The sequence below is a fragment of the Lissotriton vulgaris genome, chromosome 3_1 (genome assembly GCF_964263255.1).
Source record: "Lissotriton vulgaris chromosome 3_1, aLisVul1.2, whole genome shotgun sequence".
NCBI classification, from domain to species: domain Eukaryota; kingdom Metazoa; phylum Chordata; class Amphibia; order Caudata; family Salamandridae; genus Lissotriton; species Lissotriton vulgaris.
Genome location: NC_141689.1, coordinates 507,512,838 through 507,538,019, shown reverse-complemented (window position 1 = coordinate 507,538,019; position 25,182 = coordinate 507,512,838). Strand labels below are relative to the sequence as shown.

The 25,182-nt window shown below is 41.4% G+C and overlaps 1 protein-coding gene across 1 annotated transcript in view; it reads right to left on the bottom strand.

Moving 5' to 3' along the window:
* Window positions 1-2,215: 2,215 nt before the first annotated feature.
* WDR41 (WD repeat domain 41) overlaps window positions 2,216-25,182 on the bottom strand; it is a 624,116-nt gene continuing 601,149 nt past the window's right edge. Inside the window, exon 13 of the mRNA XM_086960751.1 lies at window positions 2,216-2,999. Coding sequence (XP_086816877.1) covers window positions 2,847-2,999 — 153 coding nt within the window. The 3' untranslated portion in view covers window positions 2,216-2,846. The remainder of the gene's footprint in view (window positions 3,000-25,182) is intronic.

Here is a 25,182-nt window from a genome sequence, read left to right as displayed (position 1 = left end):
CAACCTGCTTGAACTCCTGAAACACAGAATGGGACTGTCTGACACTGTATTTCATTCGTACGCCTCCTTCCTTCAAAACAGATCCCAAAGATTCAAAGTCAGCCAAACCATGTCCAATCCTTTGCCTGTAACTCTGGGAGTTCCACAAGGCTCCTCTCTCTCACTGACCCGTCTCAAACTTTTCATGGAACCTCTTACAGATCTTCTCAGCCTCACCAAGATCCACTTCCATATGTATGCAGACGACACCCAAATTTATATCAAGATCCACTCACTCAATGACATCAAATCACTCAACTACACTCTACAAAAAACCTAAACTTGGCTGGCCGAAAATCATCTGAAACTAAACTACCTCCAAACGGAATTCCTCCTAACCGCCGCCCCACTATCCTTGATTGGCTGAATGCACCTAACAGCTCTCAAAGGTCAACCACTAATCGTCGAGTCAGCTAAATCACTTGGAATAACTCTTGTCAGTAATTTAAAGATGCAGAAGCACATAAGCGCCTCCACTAAAGGAGCCAACTTCCACTTGAGGACCCTGCGAAAACTGAAACCCTCTCTGCCAGCATTTGATTTCAAACAAGCTGTCCACCTAGAGTGGAATATGGTGCTGTAACCTTATGTGGCCTCCCAAGGTCATCTACAGCCCCATTAAGAGCCACCATCAACTCTGCTGCGAGACTCATCACTGGCTCAAAGAGAAATTCACACATATCTCCTGACCTCAGAGCCCTCAACTGGCTACCATTTGAAGCTAGAATTCATCTTAAAATCGCTTGTATGACTCACAAAGCCCTGCACCACAACTCTCTGCACTATCTAGCTCTGAAACTGGAGCTCTCTGCTGGCAGCAGAACCTCCAGGAGAGCCAAGTCACTTCTTCTAAAACCACAATGACTTTCCAAGAAAAAAACCTATTCACGCTCATTCTCTGGCATGGCTCCTGGGATTTGGAACGCTTTGTCACGGAAACAAGAACAAACCCGTCCCCTGCCTCCTTCAAAAAAGAAGTAAAAGCGATTCTCATGGCTCAATTCACGTGATCTTGACCTTTCTGTTAGCTCTTGTATTATTGTACCTATCTATGTATTTGTCCTCAATCAGCTTACATTTGTTCCTCCATGATAACTGACTTTACATGTTCAAGTTCTGTACCATGTCAACACCGATCTCTTGTTCTTGCTACATGTTGGTTTCTGACTTACATTTTTTCTTGTAAAGTGATCTGATACTCGCAAGAGTCTTGTTCGCGCTATATAAAACCCTCAAAATAAATAAAATAAATATTTTGGAACCTTCATGCCGCCTACTAAGCTACTGCGGATAGCTGGGCCCTCCCAGACACAAACTGTATTGCATTGTATCAGCATAAATCATGTTTAATGCATTTTTTAATGGGCTCATATGTCTCTAAATTATAGCTGTTTTTACTCCAGATGGTTACACGTTCAGGTACCGATTATGTACAACCAAAAGCTTACGATGCAGACGGTTTAAAAGCATAAAAATGGAAGGGTATTGCTTTTTTATGGACACCAAATGCATACAGTTCCACACACCACGGTAATGAGCGGAAAAGGAGCCAGTGTTATAACTGCTAGTTATTAAAGGTCTAAGAAGCATCTACAGGTTGGTTTATCATATGCACAACAGTTGGGCAAGTGCCGACAACACAAGCTATTTCAAACATCGGGGCGTAGAGCAGTCCGAGAGAGAGGTACCGATCTGTCCTTGGAGATAATCTAAATAAACAATTGAGTTTGTCAGACATATGGTAAGGAAAGGCTTTGCGTGTCTTCTTGCACACGAGAAAGATAGGAGGGATTTAACGTCAACTACAGACTACGAAGGCGGAATCATATCGGCATCTGGATTGCAGGTTCCAAATGTTGAATGTGGATAAGGGAGACTCAGACACTGGAGGGGCGTGGGGTCCTGATATAATGGATACACAGGGTGAATTAGATAAAGAAAAGGCAACAGTCCTGGGTCTTTCTGCTTCGCACCAGTGGATGAGCTACCATCCCCTCCCTTCCAGATGCCAGCCGGATGACCGTCACATAATCATTCACTGCAGGATCTAAAACAATATAACTGAACAAAATAACATTATATATAATGAAGCAGAACATTTTGATGTGTCCTTGCATTAAAGAAGTCTATCCATTTTTTAAACGTTTTTAAGAACGAGAAAAGAAGTCATCAAATACCAGGTTCACTGAGATGTAGTATCTCATAAATAGCACATCTTTACTTTTTCTTCAATAAGCTTTGATAACTTGCCTGAAAATTAACCAAGAACAACATGAAGGTGTAATGTACAATTACATCATTTTTGATTTCAGACCATACATTCCAAAGTCCAACAAGTGAACCTCAGGCCTTTATCCGACTGCAACCCATAAGAGTGGGGCAAAATTATACACAAAATATATTTCTGATTTTTGAGAATAGCCAGAAAGTGACATGCTTTGAATGGCTGTGCCATGAACACTGCCAACATGGAGGGTCACTCCTCAAACCCTTGCTAACATTTTTATTAAATTTAATTTGGACCACTAATCCGCAAATACATATAAAGTTAATCAGGCTATCAGCTAAAACCTGACATGTAATTTATCATCTTCAATCTTTTTTCAAAACAGAGTACCTGACATTTTTCACAGTGTGAAAAGTTAACATCAAATTAAAACATGTTGAAACATTCAATACGTATTTATATTTATTGTTAGTTTACACAATACATAACAATTCTATATACATAAAAAATATTGTTAACGTTTGGCACACTCAAACTCTTGCATACATTCCCTGTACGGTTATTCCTCCCATGGGCTCTGTTAAAACTTTGGCTGCAAACCACCGTTTTGCTCTAATTTCTCGAAAAGTATTGAACTGCGCAGTCTGGACTCCCTCTCTCCCAGTTTCCATAAGATAACGAGATGATCCGCAGAGCATGTCACGAGTCCATGTTCATTGAAATGCAGGAACATCTAAAACAAACACACTGGTTTTACTATACATATTGAAATTAAAAAGTGTGCACACTAGTAAATTATATTCTCCAAATGGGTGATTCACAAAAGCTTTTAGGAGTATGGGAAGTGGTACAACAGACGGCCTTTTAACTACATGTCTTTGAAAATCAATCCCAAAACTTCCGATAGATACATCAGCAGCACTGAGGGCTGTTAAATCAATGCATGCATGGCGGGGATCTCAAAATGATGCCAGGGTGGAGTTCGCGGAGTTCTGCGTAGTGCAAAAATAACTCTGCCGCGCTATGCGAAGCAGCGCATGCAGCGGAGTGCATTAGATAAATGCTGTTCACAATGCTTATCAGTGCCAGATGCATGTCAGCAATGTACAATCATCGCAAACAGCAAGATACACAACGCAAGCGGGTGCAGCTCCCTTTCTGCCGCTCGAGTAGATTTTTACTCAAGCAGCTACTTTCTCAACGCAAACGCAGTTTCTCGACACAAGCAGTCGCGAGCATACGCGATCACTTGCAATGAGAAATCTGACCGCCTGCTTTGAGAAATCTCGCTGGGAGGTTGATTTTCCACGCTTGTGACCGCCAACTTGATATTGACGATGGTGAACGAGAAAACATGTCATCGTGAGGTGGATTTTCCTTGCTCGTGCTAACCAACTTGATGTTGACGAATGCGAGCTCCGCCAACTCTGCAAGCGGAGCGAAGTCCACCGCCAAATATGCCGGTGGTGCTCCTGCTCCCCCATAAGAGTGAGGCTCTAAGAGTACACACAGCAGTTCCTGCCTAACCTTCTAGCTTTGCCATCTTCAGACTCTCTTCCTTCTTAATCCTAGTCAGATTCCCAAACATTTTCTGCATTACTTTTTGTATTATTGGGACTTTTAACACGCAAAATAAAATCATCAGCTGAAGAAACATGATACACCTGACGCCAGTCCTCACTATTTATTCAATGGCACTATGTAGCAACTCTGCCACTTACTGGTAACTGCCTCTTTCCCACCCCCACCCCGCTGAGTTATTTATTGTTTTTTCTCAGCTTATTGCCACACTGTCAATTTTGGTTTGAATGACAATGATGTGACACTCAAGATATAGTTGTGCTTTAATTTGCTAAATAAAATAAATATGAACAGTTTTGAAAAAAAGTGGCTGTCAAATCAAATATAGAAACTTTGGCTTGTGGACCACCAAATACTGACATGAATGAGCAAAAGAATGACTGAGTAAACAAAAACCTTGTAGTGTAGTTCCTATATTCCCAGTAGGCTCTGCGCATTGGAATAATATATCCTTTAGATGTGACATAGGACTTATGTCTACGAGGTCCCTATCGAATATATCAGACTTAATTGTGAGTGAATATATCAGACTTAATTGTGAGTGCCAGCTAGCTCAGAGGTCACTAGAAACTTTCTCGAATTCACAAGAAGGGATTAGTCTCTGACCACCGCATAAACATGACAACTTTGTTTCCTTAAGATAAAACTGATCTTCAGAGCTGTGGAAACAATAGATAGATATTTCACTCAGTCAATCGTGCATGCTTCGTTTCACCATAGGTGCAGAGAAAATAGAAAGACAGGCGTTTTCAATAAAAGGATTTTTTGAACAGTCTTCTTTCTCAAGCATAAGAAATGAACTCCTACAATCGTAAAACTGGTTGCAAAATATAATGCATACAGTAAAAAGAGTAGAATAAAATAATACTGTAAGAGCATTGTATGGTTCCTAGACCATAAATAAATACATACATAAATAACAGAGGCTAAAAGTACTCAACTGGTGCTTCTAAAATACTCCTACCCCGGTGTACCTAACCTAATCTTAGTATGAGGGAAGAAGTAAGTGAGGTGTAAAATAGATTATTCTTTTACCAAGAATCTGTCCAAGAGTTCTCTTGGGGTCTAATCAGCTCCTTACCTTAATTAAGAATGAAGAAGGTCAGGCTCAGTACTCGGTTTCCCACCAACCCGCAAGGTTAGCTTGGAAACATTGGAGCTGGATTTCTCGGCAGGAGAAAAGGCAGCGTCTCTCTCAGTGCGTCTGCTGGAGGGTCGGCTTCCTTCGGCACTTGCAGTAGCAGGGCGCGTCGGGCACGTAGATAGTCAAACTGCTCTAAACCGCTGTGTGTTTGCTATGGTAAGTGTGGGCATATTTATACCTTGAAGTTGCTGAGTTTGACGTAAAGGTGGACAAAATAAAGTCATTAAAGACTATCCGTTCTTTGAAAACACTATGAGTTCTTGGACAAGTCAGTATTCGAGCAAGGAAAGTCCCTCGTCGTAGAAGCTGAGTTTTCCAAGAAATCGTTGTAGCTTTCGGAACTAGTGTAAGTAGCCCTGCCGTATTTGGACTGCATGAGCTATGTCTAAATATGGTTATGATTCTTATGCCTATATAAGGACATAGTGATTCAAACCTATATAGGGCATGAATCGGGAAATTTACAATAGTGTCCTAAAATGGTTCACAAGACACACTCCACGTTATCATGTTCATTAAGATCAAGTACTTAAAACATATAAGCTAGAGCATGTGTTTTTATAATCCCACCCACAAATACATGAAATGTATTAAAAAAATGGTCGTACACAAAAAAGACCATTATGTACAGTACAGTACAGTATGCATTTAAAAGAAATGATTTAATTGTAAGCATATGATATGATATTAGCAATGCTAAACATATTATTCACGAAATTTACATTTTATGAAATGGCTCTAGATACAGAAAAGAAAGAAGTCGAGACCATCCCACAGCAGAATATACTAGCTATTTTGGTTAGTGCATTAGATCAATATTGTTTCTAGGAAGTAGTCAAAGAATTCTTGTTCTCTAAGAATAGTTCTACTTTAAGCAGATCACTTTGTGCCAAAGTTTAGTTCGTTTTGGAAAAAAGTCAAATTAAATCGAAGTGAAATAAAGTTCCAAATTTGAAAGCTTTTGTTTTGAAAAAGTGAAGGTCGCATTTCAGAGTTCAAAAGAACGCTGTGTACTTATTTCAAAAGTTATTCTCGGTGTCAGGAGAAAATATTAAATCATTGAGGCTGGCAAAGAAATCGTCTACCACACTAGATGAAAGTTCAAACACTTCATTAAGAAGGTCAATTGTATACAGATGTGAAGCATTGCCGTCAGTATGAGCCGCATTAGCAATGTTCATTGCAGATCGTACCTGTGTGCCTGTTGGTCCTCGTATCTCACCTCCAGTTGGATTTGCCGGTGAGATCTCAATGAATGCCGTCATCAGGATTGGTAGCCGTTGGGGGCAACACAACACATGAGCCGTTACCGGACCCAGTAATGCGTCAACATCCATTGGCAATGCGATGGTATTGTTAGACAGATATCCAACACGCATTCCTCTCCACAAAGCAGGCATCGTAGAACAGGTAAGATGCAATCTTGCCAGATTGGTCTGAATGACAGGAACCATGTGGTATTCAGATCCAAGCCAAGCCAAGGATCTGTGTTATTCTGTCACGATACCGCATGACCGGGAGCGCATTCTCCATGCTGACTTGGGTATCGCTGGCGTCCGGATTTGCCATAATGGAGCAGGAGGAATAAAAATAAGATCCCTGCTACGAGTCTCAAAATGAGAGGCAGGCCGCCAAAGACAGAGTGTACGAAGTTAGGAAAAACGCCCAGGACTGCTTTAATGGGTGCTAACAGTCCCGAAAAAATCGTCTTAAATACATGTACAATACCGCTAGTATCAGACGTGTTTAAGATACGACCTAACATTTCTGCGAAATGTACTAGGCAGTTTGTTGATAATAATGCATGTATCTCTGCAGAAGTCCTTGCAACTTGCAGATCATACGTCTCTCTCGAGGAGGCCAGTGGCACAGTTTTTTGCAAAAGAATGGCTTTCATTCTGCTTAAAGTATCAATTTGTATAGAAGAGATGTTCAGTGAAGGCCATAGTGGCGACTCCCCGTCTGCCTTGGTTTTTGGAAACAATACTTGCATACAAGTGACCCTGGCAGATACACTAACGAGATAGACTATTCCAGGCATCATTCCACAACAGCTGTGATCATTTAACATAATGTAGCATTGGAAAGCTGCCTAAAAATTGGATCTATCGCCGCTGCGGGCAAACCTTGCAGGTGGCAAGAGAGGTTATTGGAAGAACCCTCGTAGGCTCCGTGCAAATTAACACCTTGACATAATAGTGTACCGCTTAGTGAGTTTTTACAATTTTTACCACTAAGAAATACCTCCTTTCCCCCACTCCAACATTTGTGTGTATACGGTAAATCCCCGGTCGACTTAATGTATTCTTTATCCAAACTTTCATACAGGCCTGCTGTTATGTGTTTTAAGCAATACTGAAACTGGAAAGACGTCACTGGTATCATGATGGTGCCATGTATTATCCATTCAACTGATGGTTTCTCAGAAACGGTCAATGGTAATCTCTCCAGCTTTTCTATGCTCAGCACAGTATAGTCGGCTCCCCTCTGTGCCAACGAGATTTGTTTATCTGTAAGGTTAAATACAGTAAACAATTACATAGTGTTGATTAGACACCAGGACACATAGCCAGAACGAAGGTTTTGTAACGTCCAGCCTAACAGTATTATAGAACTTAATTGAGACTGGCCATGCTGTAACATTAGCAAGTCCTGTTCCATTATGTCAATGGCAGAGGATACAATGCTGTCCAAAGAATAAATTCAAGATGACAGAGTTGTTAACCAATTGTTAACTACAGAGTGTACTTTCTCTAAATTAATACGATCAATTTCTCGTATTCTTTCAGCTGTTTCCATTTGCGTGACTTTCCATGCTTCATTGTATGCAGCGTATATACCGGAGTATATGAAACGTTTATGATGTGGATTACGAGGTCCCAGTAAGAATTCTCGTAAATCAACACCATCTTTAAGCAAAGATGAGTGTTGTTTTATTTCTGGAAGTGTGGATTTCTGCAGCCACTCAAGGCATAGTTTTCCTACACTATAATTATAAGAAAGAAGTTAAACAATTAAAACAATACATTTCTTCATAATTAAATGAATCTTCTAAGTATTCATGTTTTCTAAAAGTTGCTGACATTTCTAAGTCTGCCATCATGTTATTAACAGTTTCTAAGTCCCAATCATCAGAAAATGTGCTGGATGAAACGAAATCACTCAAGGAAACCTTAAATTGGTGTGGAATTTTCAGCAGCTCAACAGGGCCATAAATGCCATAATCAGTTCTTTCCCATGCTATTCCACCAGGTAGAGGAACCGCTGTGATGTTTACCGATGACGGGTCTCGTTGTTCATGATGAGATGATTTGTGTGGTTTCAGGAGTAATTTGATGTTCTTACTTGCTGTGTCCATTCTAATATGTTTTCCATCTGCCTTCCCAAACTTAAAACTAGAATGAGCCATAGTAGGAGATAAAATACACCTAATCCAATCCAAAATTCAACCCATGGTGAAACCAGATATGTATTTTCAAGCTCTTGACCAAGTTCCATTAATTGTTCCTTGATAGTTTTGTTTTTTGACGCTGTTTCAGGTTCACTGGGATCCTCAGAAAAGGTATCGAAGTTGATGAAATAGCCAGAGGCAGTTCTGTCAAGTTAGTAATGCATCCGGATTCTTTGAAATTGCTGTAGTTGCTTGTTCCCTTGACATGTTTGTATAGTCAGATGCTACATCATTGTAGACAGGAGTTTCTTGACGAACTGTTATTTGGGTTTCAAGTGGCACAAGTTCCATTGCTTTGTTGCATAGTCCTTTTTTTCTTACTTTAGAATCTTCAAAGGTGATGAGTCTTTCAGATTGAACCTCTTGGATAGTAGCAAGATTTGGTTGTCTGTTACATCGTGGGAGCCCACTGGGCCTTCTACTTATTATCGGCACCATGGTGTGGTTTTACCAGGTCAATTGATACAGACCTGTTCTCCTTTTTTCCAGCAAGGGGCGGCAGTAGCACTGTTCTTGATCCGTGGACTGATAGATCTGGTACTGGTTTTCTGAAAGAAGGCCCAAATTCCTTCTTGTCCGCTATTTTTTCCCTGACCAGATCCCCAATCTTTGGAATCCAGACTGGTCTTGCTGGGACAGGTGGTTTTTCTTCAGTGGTTGTTGGCTTTTCGCCGGTGTTGCTTATACTTCTTGTCGTTTCATTTAAGTCCTGTAAAACAGCCAAACAATCTTTGATATAAAAGGGTTTTTGTTCCACCACTGAAGTATGACGATCAAGGTCTTCAACCAACACTCTAGTACCAAAAAGGAGTTCATATGGAGTGATTCCACCCAGAGAATTTCTTGGCATGTTATTAAGACTACGTTGGATATTTGACCCACCCGTCACCCGAACCTAATACCCTAGCTGTTATAGATTGCTTTATGTCACAGGTTTTTCTCTCCACAACTGAATTTCCCTCAGGATAGAATGGACTCCAAAATCGCAATGCAACGCCCAAGCTGGCCATGGCCACATTGTAAGCCCTAGAGCTAAACGCAGGACCCTGATCAGAATGTAGTGTGCTGATTGTGTATATGTCTTAAAAAGACTCGCAAATCTTTAATAACTGTTTAGGCGTCAGCCGAGCGCTGAGGCCACATCCAAATGAATCTTGGCCTAGTGTTTGGAGGACATTTGAGCGTGGATAGTCTAATGCTATTTAACAGTGGTGTCTGTACCGGGCTGGCTACGCTGTAGTCCGGAATCTAGTGGTGTTCCAAGCTGTGATATTTGTAACAGTCATCGCAAGTAATTCCGAATTCGTATGAGTGAGCTCTCATTCCTGGCCACCAGTACATCTCTTCTAATTCTAATACAGATTTTGAGATCTCTTGATGTATCAGACCCTCTCCCATATGTGCTTGGTGAATCGGAACACCTCTCCGGTTCCTGCTTGGAATTACCCTATCCCCCATTCCAGGGATTCGAGCAAAAGGAACACAGTTTGCATCAATTATGTATGTATACTCGAGTGGATAGTTTGGAGGTAACGCAGCTCCGCTGCCTTTGCTCGTGGCATTGACAGCGAGCATGGTTTCACAGTCTATTTTCATTTTTGAACGAGTGATTGTAGCTACGGAAGCCGTTTGCATGGCTGCCTACGCGGCTTCATCAGCCAATGAATTCCCTTCAACATGAACGCCATCACGCTGATGACTCAGTCTATGGATCACGTGATTCTTTAGTAGTTCTTTCTGTAAAAGAACTACTTGTTCTCAAAACATTTTATCCTTGATTGTGCCACCTTTTGAATCTTTAAATCCATTTTGAACGCAGGTCTGCAGATATTCATTGTAAGACTGGACGCAGTAATACGAATCAAACATTATGAGTGTGGGGAATTCGCGATCAGTATTTTCATGCGACATCATGAAAGCCTGTTGTTCATCTCGCTGAGCTGTACAGTCTCTGAGAGATTGAGTTTTTGTGACCATAGGTCTGAATTTACTATTGCGCCAGCGACCTTTAACAATTGCACACGCAGCACTATAAGCTTGTTTACCGCAATTGCGGGCTGCGCTGATCCGTCTGTATATATTTTACAGCCGTAATGTTCTAGAGGCAGAATTTCAGTAGGCATAGGACATTCTTGTTCGTATTGGAGAAATTCTTGTGTCTTCAAGTAAGGGTCAAAAACATATTCAACGTCTGTCGCAGCAAGAGAATTAACCTATTGTATCTATCTCGGATGTAGAGCTTTTGCATTTCGAATGCTGGCCTTTGTCACTGCCTCTAAGGCAGGTATAGGTGTAATGACTTTAATGCGTTTACCCTGTGCGAGGGCTCTATCCTTGGCTAGCGCACTTTGAACAGCTGTCAGAATGGTCTCTGTTGAAGTGAATTTCATTTCAGCTTGTGTGTACAAGTGTGATTTGTAAGCTATTGGTACCTTTTCACCTTCATTAAAGGTTAGGTATGTGAATCCGTATCTTCCTGGGATGATTCGGATTACAAGGTTGCGATAATCAAGAACACGAGAACCTCTCCTAGAGCTAAGTATATAAAAAGGTAAACACTCTAATCTTTGATTCAAAACATTGTCATTGTCCCACTCAGAAGGTATTAAATTGAAAAACATATATCTATTTATTATTATTTTTTTCATTTTCCAAAGTACAAGGTTGCGTACATTGTCGCCAGTTTGGAAATGTTTTGACGCTAACATGTCTGTTTATACTGAACGCAAAACTTCTGTGTGTTTTTGAGTCCCATTCGTAGGTTTGAAATCAGGTTTGAATAGTTCGTAGAGAGGTTTAACCCTTTCTGCGTAGTTTAGAATGTAAGTTCTTCCAAAATTCAGGAATCCTAGAATTGACTAAGTTTTTCAGCGTTTTTGGAGGTTGGAGCAGCGCACATTTTTCTAAAAAGTTTGCTGCCAGGCTTTTGCCTTCACTTGAAAGTTCGTATCCCAAGAATAGGACGTTGAGGTGGGCAATTCTTGATTTTTTAAAGTTGAATTCATACCCTTCAGAGGCGAATCCAAGAATTATGGTGTTCACCCTGGTCAAGTGTCTGTCCAAGTCATCATCTGTAAAATAGATGTCATCGACATAAGATAATGCCTCATCATCATACGTTTGTAGTAACTCTGTTACTCTGGCTGAAAATAATCCAGGACTATTCTTGAATCCCTGGGGGAGACAACAAAAGTGTTGTTGTGTCCCCATTATTGAGAAAGCGGTCAAGTACCTGCTTTGAGGTGCAATGTTTTGACAGAAGAATCCGTTTGAAATATATATTGTGGTTTTTATATTTTTTCCGCACCATGGTATTCATCAGTGATGCACTGTGTGCATTTTGTACTGCAAAGGTTTTGCAGCAAGTTTAAATGTCTTTAATCCAAAACTAGACGATATGTGTTGTCTGGTTTGGAGACAGGAAACAAAGGATTGTTCATTGACGAGGTGCATGTTTCAATCACCCCTTGGTATTCAAGTTGATCTAAGATATCCCTGTTTTTTGCTTCTTGCTTTAATGGATACTGCCTCTGAGCAGTAGGTTGATTTTTTAACTGAATTTTATGGTGAGTAGAGCCCTCCTTCCATCCCACATGATTATTATATAATGCTGGAGCCAGGGCCACAGTCCATTTTCTGGAATAGGTGTATTTTTTATGAATAGGAATATTATTAGAGAAGGCTGGCATAATGATCTCTCCGCAATATGGGCACTCCCTGACATATTCAGGTGGCCAGTGTTTTTCAGCCAGAAGAATGTCATAACCCTTGCATAGTTTTTCCAAAAAGAGTGCTTTTATTTTCCTAGTTATTACCCCATCTATCCGGAGTGTTACTTCGTATTACTTGTGGGGTACACTAACCCTGGTGTCGGCAGTTTCAACCTGAATGTATTCAGTCAGATCCACTGTCTCCAGATGATCTTTCAGGATCCTGCGAGCTATGGTGACCTCTGCTGCGCTGTCCAGCATTGTTTGTGCCCACACCCCGTTCTTGAGTTGTGTCCTCAAGATCCTCGGCATGCCTGATTTTAATACTTGCTACCTTCTTCTTAGAGAATTGAGTTTTCTTATTTTTAATAATGCGTTGATCGTCTTTGGACTTCACGCGTTTTTCTTTGTGTTCTGATCGTCCCCTTCTTTCGGATTTCTGCGAGGAAGTCTGAAAGGTACGAGAGGATAGTGTATCAGTATCTTGATATCTATCAGTTTTTTTTAAATTATCCTTGTCTCTAAGGTTATACCTCTTTTCAGAGTGCTCCTTTTGAGGAGATTTACTTCTGTACTGAGAGCGCTTCTCTTTAGGAAGTGACTGCCTACTATTTTCCCACTTCTTTTTAGGAGTAGTTAGATTGTTTTTATTAAAAAAATTCAGGATTTTCTGTTAGTTCGGGCTTTACAGGTTTCCCTCCGAAAATACCTCTTCCTAGTTCTTCATAGGATTTTTCAATAATTCTGGCAAGTTCATACGGTTGCTCAGTAATATCGAGTTCGTTTAATTTTTGGCGGATTGCCACCGATGCTGCTTCACCTTAAATGTTAGCTAATAGAATAGCTGAGACCTGTTTGAAATCTTTCAGTAATTTCATACCAAGATTCAAAGCTGGTTCTGGACTGTATTCATTTTGAATCTGTCTCAGAACATCTGGTATTACCGCCACAGACGGGACACCATGTTTTTTTGTGTAGATTGAAGCAAAGACTGTACCCCAAGTGTCACAGTCCTCCATGTCTGGTGCTATCCCCATTGGTACACAGATTTTTAGAATCCTGTGTTTCTCATGAGGTGTACTATCGGGAAATACTGCCTCTATTTCAATAATTTTCTGAGCTAACCAGAATGGAATGTGTTCCCTTTTTGCGGGCAACTTAACCGATGACTGACTGTATAGTCTGTGGAGTGATTTTGTTTGTGTTCCCCTGATGAGGGGTGTGCTGTGGAATTCTTATTGGAGGTTGGACTGTTAAAGTCCGCAAGACATATTGTACCAATTGTCTATGTATTTTAATTAATTGTTTTAGCTGAGCTAACAGTTCTGGACTTGTCATTTGTTCTATGGCAGGATGTGGTGTATAGCTGGCTAATACCGGCCATGTTGCTTCTGGTCTACCTAGTGGACCGAACCTGGTAATGTGAATTTGATGAAGGGCACGTTTAAACCAGAGCTGATGCTCTTGGTAAGTTAGTGGAATTTCAACGTCCTCGAAAGGAGCGTATTCCGCTGGAAGTTCCTCCATCTTGTAGAAGTGGAACACGTGTTGTTGGATTTGCTTGTGGAAAGATAATCCATGAATAGAATACCTCTGTCTGCGGATATTAATGTGCCTCTCTGACAAATATGACTCTACCACCTCTTGGTGATAGGAATTTTCTATAAGCTTTATAGCTATGGCTTTCCGCACATTTTCCGGGATGTTTATAGCATCCGCATCATCATGTCGGAAACCTGTAGTGTCGAAAACCTGGTTGGTTTGCATTTACTGCAGTTCCACTGCCCCCAGGATTGTCTTCGTCTGACATTTTGTTTAAGAAGTTTGCAGAGCAAGTTTCAATGAAATAAAGATAAGGTACACAATATTTTGGAACACTGTATCCCTCAACATTGAACAAAACCAAAACTAATACATAGGATTTTTCGTCCTACTCATTTTATGGCGGATATTTTATCCTTTAACCCACTCCAGCCGTCTATTGGAGTTTTTACGGGATAAAGGGGTCTCTGTGAAAAGCACGACTGAGTTACTCTAGTATCTAGCTATAAATTAGTGCCTTACCAAACGTTGGGCGCCATGTAGTGTTGTTCCTATATTCACAATAGGCTCTGCGCATTGGAATAATATATCCTATAGATGTGACGTAGGACTTATGTCTACTAGGTCCCTATCGAATATATTAGACTTAATTGTGAGTGTCAGCTAGCTCAGAGGTCACTAGAAACGTTCTCGAATTCACAAGAAGGGATTAGTCTCTGACACCGCATAAAAATGACAACTTTGTTTCCCCAAGATAAAACTGATCTTCAGAGTCGTGGAAACAATAGATAGATATTTCACTCAGTCAATCGTGCGTGCTTCGTTTCACCAGAAGGGCAGAGAAAATAGAAAGACGGGCGTTTTCAATAAAAGGATTTATTGAACAGTCTTCTTTCTCAAGCATAAGAAATGAACTGCTACAATCGTAAAACTGGTTGCAAAATATAATGCATACAGTAAAAAGAGTAGAATAAAATAATACCGTAAGAGCATTGTATGGTTCCTAGACCATAAATAAATACATACATAAATAACAGAGGCTAAACGTACTAAACTGGTGCTTCTAAAATACACCTCCTGGTGTACCTAACCTAATCTTAGTATGAGGGAAGAAGTAAGTGTAGTGTAGAATAAATAGATTATTCTTTTGCCAAGAATCTGTCCAAGAGTTCTCTTAGGGTCTAATCAGCTCTGTACCTTAATTTGGAATGAAGAAGGTCAGGCTCAGGACTGGATTTCCCAACAACCCGCAAGGGTAGCTTGGAAACACTGGAGCTGGATTTCTCGTCAGGAGAAAAGACAGTGTCTCTCTCAGTGCGTCTGCTGGAGGGTCGGCCTCCTTCGGCACTTACAGTAGCAGGGTGCGTCGGGCAAGTAGATAGTCGAACTGCTCTAAACCACTGTGTGTTTGCTATGGCAAGTGTGGGCATATTTATACCTTGAAGTTGCCAAGTTTGACGTAAAGGTGGACATAATAACGTCCTTAAAGACTCTCAGTTCTTTGAAAACAGTATGAGTTCTTGGACAAGTCAGTATTCGAGCAAGGGGAAGTCCCTAGTCGTAGAAGCTGAGTTTAACAAGAAATCGCTGTAGATTTTCGGAACTAGTGGAAGTAGCCCTGCCGTATTTGAACTGCATGAGCTATGTCTAAATATGGTTATGATTTTCATGCCTATATAAGGACATAGTGATTTATACCTATACAAGGGCATGAATCTGGAAATTTACAATAGTGTCCTAAAATGGTTCACAACAATCTTGCAGAGCAAACATACAGCCAGGGTCATTATGGCATTAAGATAAATGTACGGGTGGAAAACGCTAACCGCAGGCAGCAGAATGGAAGGGGGTTCACAATTTTTTGGTAATGGATGGTCCTGTGTAGTGCAGACAATTCCAGAGTTTAGGCATAAGGCAGGGGTGTGGAATTCATATAGCTCGATGTCTGGGGAGGAAACATAGTATTTTGTCCTTATGACAAGTACAGCACAAACTCTTCGGCTGCAAGTTTACAGTGCCACATTATGGATCAGGGAAAGGCATTGCATGCAGTTAAGGTAATATTTGTGTCCATGTGTTAATGCTGTTCAAACTTGTATTTATTGTTCATTAATGTAACACCCTTATTATTATGGTGGGAGCTCTAAGTAAATGTTGTAAGGTCAGACTGCACTATTGACAGTAGTTGTTACGAACACTGAACAAAACGACTCTGTCGATATGCTACTTGTGAAAGAACAGAATGTTGTCACTCACAGTGAAGCTAGCCGATAGACAGGGAGAACGAGACATTGTGTTAATAAACAAAAAAGGTCATGGTTAAAGCCAGACCTAATTAGGGGCCCAATTATTAAATAAAGTCTTAACATTGCACCCATGTCCTTGCATTAAGGGTTGTATGATTAAACAGCTACCTCTGCAATCACGGGTGCCTAAACCACGAAGGCTAAAGAACGACCAAATGCTAACCACTGAGTTATTGAACCACGACTTAACTGAACCACAAATTTAATTCTTTGTACGTTTAAACCGAATCTACCCATATTTTTAAACTGTTGTAAATGAAAACCTGTTATCTTTTAAAATGCGATTCTTACATTGTTTTTCTTGTTAAAAAATACTAATATTTATACTTAGACGCTTATCACAGATTTTAATGTCATTATTCTACATTGCTACTATCTGTTAATCTTCAGTCTTGTATTTAAGTAAAAATATTGCTGGTTTTGACGTTTTATTCAGCTAAATCTCTTTTTACTTTGCGAACTGGGCCACTTTGTTTTGGGATGTTGTCATCAAACTGGAAAATACTCGTAGTGGAGCCATTCTTATAGCTACAGAAATAATGGCAGAAAATAGAGAAGAATGGTGGAAAATAAATTAATGAAACCTCACTTTAAGGGCGATCGTAGTGATGAAAAAACCCCTGCTAGAATCGGATAAAGAAAGCGGAAGTGCCGGGTGGTCTGTTCTTGAAATGATTATATATATTCCAGTAGCTGCTTGATACTTTTTTTTTTGCACTAAGTAATCGAATCTAAATTAAAAAATGCAAAATGCCAGAGATCACACAGAATGACACTGTGAAGCTGGGGTGTGAAAGTGGTCACAACTAGAATGCTAACTTAATTTGTGGCATAATAAATGTAAAATTAAAACCAAATCCATTATTTAAATCGATTTAAAAAAAAACACTTCAGCATAAAAACCACCTTAAAACAATCCTACAGCGCCATCTATTGGCCTCACAAGATAAATGAAAACTTATTAGATGTTTGTTCGTTTTTGTAGTCGTTGTTAAGGCTACTCGTTGTTTAATGTAGTAGTTGTTGAGTTGGTCTTGGTTCAGTTGCAGGTCGTTGTTTACGAGTCGTTGTTAAGGCCACTCGTTGTTAAAAATTCGTTGTTCAGGCTGTTTCCCTCCAATAAGTGCAGATATACGGCTTTCGTGAATTCACAAGACTTTACAAAAGTAGGCCAAGAAATAGTACTCCTAGAAAATATTTGTGAACTGCATTTTAGCGTGAGCAGATGTGCAGGTGTAGATTTGCTCATGCCAAAATCTAACTGTTTGCAAGTTCACTTTCCATACAACCACTTTTTTCTCCACCTGGAAGAAGTTTTATGTCGGTAGTTGTTCAGAGTAAATTTCCAACCTTTGAGTATGGGAAAATTTAGAGAAGAGTTCGTGAAAAGCCTTCAAATATGCATGTTAGTAGGTTTGCACAGACTAAAGAGGGCATTCCAACCCTGAAACTCTTGCTTACCATTACCTTCAGCCCCTGTATGTAGATCTGCGGAAATGTGACAACATAAGGGAATTGCTAGTATTCAAACCCTACAATAGAAGGAGCCCTGGCATAATCTGAGAGGCTATTTCAGAGCTCCTATATAATGAGATCGCTGCCATAATTTGTCACTGCATTACATGATGACACTACCTTATGTATTAGTTCTCTCCCTCTTTCACATCTGTCATCCTTCCGAACAGGACCTATTGCTGATCATAGAAATTTACCATATAGCGTTACCACGTTTGCTTGACTGTTCTTGGTCTCCTATCCTTCTGACACATTTAAATTTTTTAAATCTAAATCCTGAATTTAATTCTCTTATTTTCCATTTTGCCCCCTTTTCCCCACCACTTCTCTCCTTACAGGCATCAGTCTCAGGCATATATGTCTATGTCCTGATGATAATCCCAGTACTCCTAGTATGGGATCGAAACAACATCGACTGCTTGACACCATGACACTATATTATGTATATTATTGAATCGTGCTATGGTGTCTGCTTTCAGATGTTCTTGACAATTTACTGATCTTTTCTTTAAGCACTAAGAAATGCCTGTGCCTCTCTTCTTATTTTAATTTTAACAGGGTTTGTGTTTCCATTTTATTGGTTTGTTGTCTTTGAATATATTAATATTTTTTATAAATTGGTCCGGAGGGACAACCCAATACAATATAGATCTCATTGTATTTCTACATTAATTCCTTCAGTCTTATTTTTCTTGTGAGGGACCACTGTCCATTCAAATTACTTGTACCCAAGGTCCCTGACTCATCAAATTGGGTTCACTTGTTGCTATGCAACACCGCATTACATGGCACAAAAGGGACAAGTGGATTTTGTTACAGGCCAAGCAGATTTAGGAAGCAACCTCACCCATGGCCAAGTAGATATTTTATTAATTTCCACACCCCTTATGAAGACTGAAAACGATTAACCACAAAGAAGAGACCATCTGAATTTGATCACTGCCAGATGTTTGCAAACCCAAGCAAATGGCGGCACAAGATCATCTTAGCCTGAAAGGAGGGACCAGAATTCTGAATACGGATGAATGATTCGACCAGGCATAACAAGAACAAAGATTAATGTCCAATCAACAGGCCTCACTGTGTCTACCCAAAGTCCAGTGGGAGATTTTCTATCTCAAAGCTTGACTAAACACAGCAACACCTTTACGGAGGCAGAACATCTGAGATGTATGTAAAGTTGCTTCTTTTTACATTACAACAATAGGAACACTGAAAGGTACTTACGCAGCTTTTTTTCCTAGAGGTCAGGAAATACTGTCTTTGGGTGTGGCTTGACACCGAAGAAGTTGTCAGCTGGATGATGGAGCTCTGTACAGCTTTTTACGCTGCATTAATTGCCGGGACTTTCACTTTTCATATTTTGAAGGCTATTTGGGGACCAGCGCTTTCATACAAAACATGCTTCTTCTTCAAGTGATACCAGTCCTTTTAACCTCCTCTCCTCAGAGTTCCCTCTATTAAAAGAATGGTATGGACGTCTGACTCTGCGACACAACTGATACTGCAGTGATTTCCACGCTGTTTAGCATTTCAGGATGCTTCTAATTGTCTGCTGTTCTTTTTAATCCACAAATGACAACTTGGTACATTGCATTTGTGATAGTGCTACAACAGTTTTATAACCTGTAAATTTTACTCATCTTTCTTCAACTTTGCAATGTTAATATCTACTGCTGACTTCCTGTAGTTTTCTACTTGAAGCGTTCTTAATGCCATTACTTTCCTACTCCATATTAGCCTATTGCTATTTACCATTTGTGTTTATGGGGAGAGCTAGATCTGTAAAAGGAAACACTAACATTTCAGTTTTGTTGAATTCTAGTCCACTTTCTGTGCTGAAGACAGTTATGGAGGACTCCAAGCATAAAACTTCACCTTCCATTTCAGGGGTGATAACGTCCAGCATTACTCTTCCAACTACTAAACTTTCATTTAAACTGGTTGCTACCTCCACGCTTTTATCAAATAAACAGGTTAAAAAAGACCCCCCCCCCCTTTACCTGCTATATCTCCCCCACTGATGTCTCTGGGGTTACCTTTGTAGGAGATCCGAGCACATAAACCCTAGGGGGGAGGAAACAAATAAACGTCTCCAAAGATTTGATGACAAATGGTCTGCCATTGATCATAAAGTAACACAATTCCTTCCTATGCAGATGGAAAATTCTCATATTAAAAAACAGGTTGAAATCCTCGAAAATCGCAATAGGTGAAACAACCTTCGCATTTATGGCCTTGAGGGGTCTATCCTCATCTCCTTTTTTCAATCTTTTCTCCTGAAGATTTTAGACTTACCTGAAATGCAACAACTGAATATACAAAGAACACACAGACTAGGTCATAATTTGCGTACTGCATCTTCTTCTTAAAAACCAAGAGAAGTCATGGTGTATTTTTGGTATTATACGGACTTGTTCAAAGTTTAACAAGCAGCAAAACTAAAACTACGCTACTCATGGTAGACATCTCTACTGTTCATCTCTCAGGACTACTCTAAAATTACATGGGTGCTTTTGCACGTTAATTTACATGGTAGAATGTCCACGTAAAAAGCGCTATATATGGAGCACGATCTTTGAGGTAAAAAAGAGGATCCTGGAACACACCGGGCAACGACACACAAAGAACGATCAAATGCCATTGTGTAGCATATGGAAACACATCATGATGGAAAATGGGAGTCATTAAGATTTTGTGCGTTGGAACAAGTCCCCCAATCAGAGAGGTGGAGATCGAATAAGACCCCTCAGACAAAAGGAATCATGCCACATTGTGACATTCAGAACACTTGATCCCAGAGGGTTAAGTGGAAGTGGAGGAGGAATGGCCCCCCAACTTCTCCCTTCAGCAGTGGACCAAGCCCTGTCTCTGGCTATTTATAGGGCGCTGGCTCCTCTTAGGGATCAGGTTGATAAGCTGGCGAAAAGCATCCCTGGGGTGTTCATTGAACCAGATCTGGTGGTGGCGGTCCCAGTAGCTCCCAGATGGGGAATAAAAGGGCAGTTAAGCATAACGCGGGGTGCGCGAACGCTAAAACATGCACCCTGCCAGGAGGAGGAGGAGCCGGAGAAAATTGCGACGCTGTCACCACTATTGTAGACCCCGACTGTGGGTTTCCCTTAGAGGGAGAGGGTGTAGGTGTATCAGAAGACGATTTCTCCTCTGATGAGGATAAGGACTGGGGGCGTCCCTGGCATCCAGAGTCCCACTCCTGTCAGTCCCCGGTTGGGGACGGGGTCCACTCGGACATGTTCGAGCCTACCCAAATTTAGCATCCCAGGTCGGCGGAGTGGACCCCTGACGCCAACGTGGCAGAGTATGTGGTGGGGAAAATCCATCAACCCTTTGAAAGGGAGGGCAGGAATAAGATGAGGGGAGAATGCCTCAGGCCCTCACTGAAGGGAAAGGTGGCACACACACCTGAAATTGATGAGAAACTATGTACCTTTATCTCCAAGAAAGGAATTGATAGGTCTTGGACGTGGTAGGGCCCTTGACCCAAATTATTTAATTGGCGAAGCGTTCAAAAGAGTCAGGATCCCCTTTGTCCACGGATATTGTGGCTGGTTGGGCGCACTACCCTAAACCCTAAAACACTACCCCCTCCACTACCCAAACACCACTGCACTACCCTAAACCCTAAATCTACCCCAGCACAACCCCCTACACTACACAAACACCACTGCACAACCCTAAACCCTACAACTCTACCCCCAGCACGACCCCTTCACTACACAAACACCACTGCACTGTCTTAAACCCTAAAACACTACCCCCAGCAGGACCCCCTACACTACACAAACACCACTGCACTACCCTAAACCCTAAACCTACCTCCAGCATGACTCCTACACTACACAAACACCACTGCACTACCATGAACCCAAAAACACTACCCCCAGCACGACCCCCTTCACTACTCAGACACAACTGCACTACCCTAAACCCTAAAACACTACCCTCAGCACGACCCCTACACTACCCAAACATGACTGCACTATCCTTAACCCTAAATCTACACCTAGCATGACCTCCCACACTACAGAAACACCACTTCACTACTCTAAACCCTAAAACTCTACCCCCAGCACGACCCCCTACACTACCCAAACACGACTGCACTACCCTAAACCCTAAACCACGACCGGCACCATGACCCCCTACACAAACACCACTGCACTACCCTATACCCTAAAACAAGATCCCCTACACTACACAAACACCACTGCACTACCCTAAACCCAAAAACACTACCCAAAGCATGACCCCCTACACAAACACCACTGCACTACCCTAAACCCTAAAGCACTACCCCCTACACTACACAAACACCACTGCACTAATCTAAACCCTAGAACACTACCCCCAGCATGACCCCTACACTACACAAACACTACTGCACTACCCTAAACCTCCCACACTATACAAACACCACTTCACTACTCTAAACCCTAAAACACTACCCCCAGCACGACCCCCTTACAACACAAACACCACTGCACTACCCTAAACCCTAAATCTACCCCCAGCATGACCCCCTAAACTACCCAAACACCACTGTCATACCCTAAACCCTAGAACACTACCCCCAGCATGAATGCCTACACTACCCAAACACCACTGCACTACCCTAAACCCTAAAACACTACACCCAGCACTACCCAAACACCACTGCACTACCACAAACACTTAACACTACCTCAGCACAAACCCCTGCACTTCACAAACACCACTGCACTACCCTAATCCCTAAATATACCCCAGCACGACCCACTATACTACCCAAACACCACTGCACTACCCTAAACCATAAGACACTACCCCCAGCACGACCACCTACACTACACAAATACCATTGCCCTGAACCCTAAAACACTACCACCAGCATGACCCCCCACACTACTTAAACACCATTGCACTACCCTAAACCCTAAAACACTACCCCCAGCATGACCACCTACACTACTGCCCTACCCTTGTCGCGTTCTAATCTAGGACCCTGATCGATACTGTGACCTTATGCCCCTATTCGGCTATAAATCCATTTATTCCCTATATTGGCATAACCGTTCAAGTGCAATATTCAGAAACTCGTCTCTGGCCTCACACTAACAGAGCCACATTTCAGAATCGCTTTCTCTGCCACTTCCTTTGCAACCAATTAGTGCAATGACATAGCAGAAGTTACTATCTGAGATTCCTAGATTAACACTCCGAGTTCTTCAACAAGATAAAAACTCAGCAACCTGGAAATCCCCGCTTGCTGTGTTTTGATTAGTAATAGAACTCTAATGAGCACTGATAAAGTGACATCTTTATTGACGTCTTATGTCCAAAAACTTACGTCAAACAAGGCACCTTTCAGGTATAAATATTACCAACGTTGCCTTAAGCAAACGCTGATGTTGCTGCTGTTTAAGCTAATGCCATCGCTGCTGAAGTAGCTGTCATGCTGATGATACCATAGCTGCTATCGCTACTGCTATTGCTGCTAACTAGCGAACGATGGTGTGGTGAACTTGGGAGCTGAACAGTCGTCCCCCTGCAAGAGCCCAGCAGATGCAAGCTGCCCGCGGACACTGCCCCTCCTCCTCCTCCTCGACGCGCTGAGAAGAGACGCTGTCTTTCTCCTGCAGAGAAATCCAGCTCCGGCGTTTCTAGTCTACCCTTGCGGGTGACTAGGATATCGACCCCCTGAAGGAGATACCAGACCTCCATCATTCTATTCCAGAGGTATGGTGTTGACTAAACCCTTAGAGAGAATTCTTGAAGCAAACCTTGGCAAAACCAACTTAACTTAAAGCTACTTACTTACTCCCCTCCCAAGTATTAGGCTTAGGTCAGGTACACTGGGGTAGGCGTAGTTAGAAGCACCAGTTGAGTATTTTAGCCTAATGTATATATGAATGTATATATGTTTTATTCATTTTAAACCATTGTATGGCTAAGAAACCATATCAATGCTTTTACAGTATTATTTCGCAATACTTATCTTACTGTACATACTTTTTATAATAACAAGTCTTGCAATCGTGGCAATTCATTTCTCTTGTACGAGAAGAAAGACTGTTCAATAAATGTTACCCTTTATTGAAAACGCCCGTCTCTCTATTCTCTACATATTGTGAAAGTAAACTGCACAACCACTGACTGAGTAAAATAACTGTCTATTGTTTCACACGACCCTAGAGATTGACTCTTGATCTGAGGAGCAAAGTTGTCATGTTGCACGGTTGTTGGAAAACTGAATCCCTTCTTGGCTGTGCCAGGGAAGCTGATCACTTCCTATTCAGTCAAGAAAGTTTCCAGTGACTTCTGAGCTAGTTGGTAACAAACCCAATTAAGTTTAGCATAGTCAGTGGAGGCCTGGAAGATCCGCACTTCTACGTCTATACTACTGTTTATGTTATTCCAATGCGCAGGGCCTATTGGGAAAATAGGAACTACACTACATGGCGCCCAATGTTTGGTAAGGCGATAAACTAACACAAGACGTTAGAGTAACTCAGTCGTGCATATTTCACACAGACCCCTTTCTCCCGTAAATACTCCAATAGACGTCTGGAGTGGGTAAAAGGTTAAAATCCGCCCGAACTCAGTAGGAAGAGATTCCTATGTAAAACTCTGGTTTATTCAACGTTGAAGGATACAGTGTTCCAAAATATTGTGCACCTAATCTTTGTCTCCTTGGAGACCTGCTCTGCAAACCTTGCATTTATACAATGCCAGGAGAAAACGGAACCACTGGGGCCGCAGCAGATGCGACTCAGCAGGGTTCCGAAGATACTACTGAACCGGGTGCAATAATCATCCCGGCACATTTAAGAAAATCTATAACTTTAAAACTTATAGAAAACGGACTGACACCACAAGGTGGTACAGTAATTTTCGTGATAGAGGCACACGAATATCGGCAGACAGAGGTATTCTATTCATGGATAAACTTTCCAGCGGCAAACGCTAGAACAAAAGAGTTTCACTATTACAAAATAGAGAAACCACCGGATGAGTACGCTCCTTTCGAGGAGACTGAAATTCCACTAAAATTCCAAGAGAACCTGCTCTGGTTTAATGGCGCCCTAAAACATAATGATCATATTACCAGGCTCGGTCCACTAGGTAGACCAGGAGCAACGTGGCCGGTTCTAGCCAGCTACACACCACACCCGGACATTGCAAAAATGTCAAAAGAAGAGCTGTTAGTACAACTAAAAACACTTATTAAAATACATAGGCAATTAGTCCAATATGTAATGCGGACTGCAACAGTCCAACCAGCTGTTAATGTACCACAGCTGACCCCCCATCAGGGGAACACTAATAAAATCACACCACAGAACATACAGTCATGTCTTGGTAAAACACCCATAAAACGGGAACAAATTCCTTTCTGGTTAGCACAGAAAATCACTCAAATAGAGGCAGTATTTCCGGATACTACCCCTGTTGAGAAACACAGAACCTTGACAATCTGCCTTCCTATGGGAATCGCACCACACGTGGAGGACTGTAACACTTGGGGTACAGTCTTTGCTTCCATTTACACAAAAACACATGGTGCTCCGTCTATGGCGGTAATACCGGATGTACTAAGACAGATTCAAAATGAATACGGTTCAGAACCTGCTTTAACTTTTGGTATGAAATTACTGAAAGACTTCAAG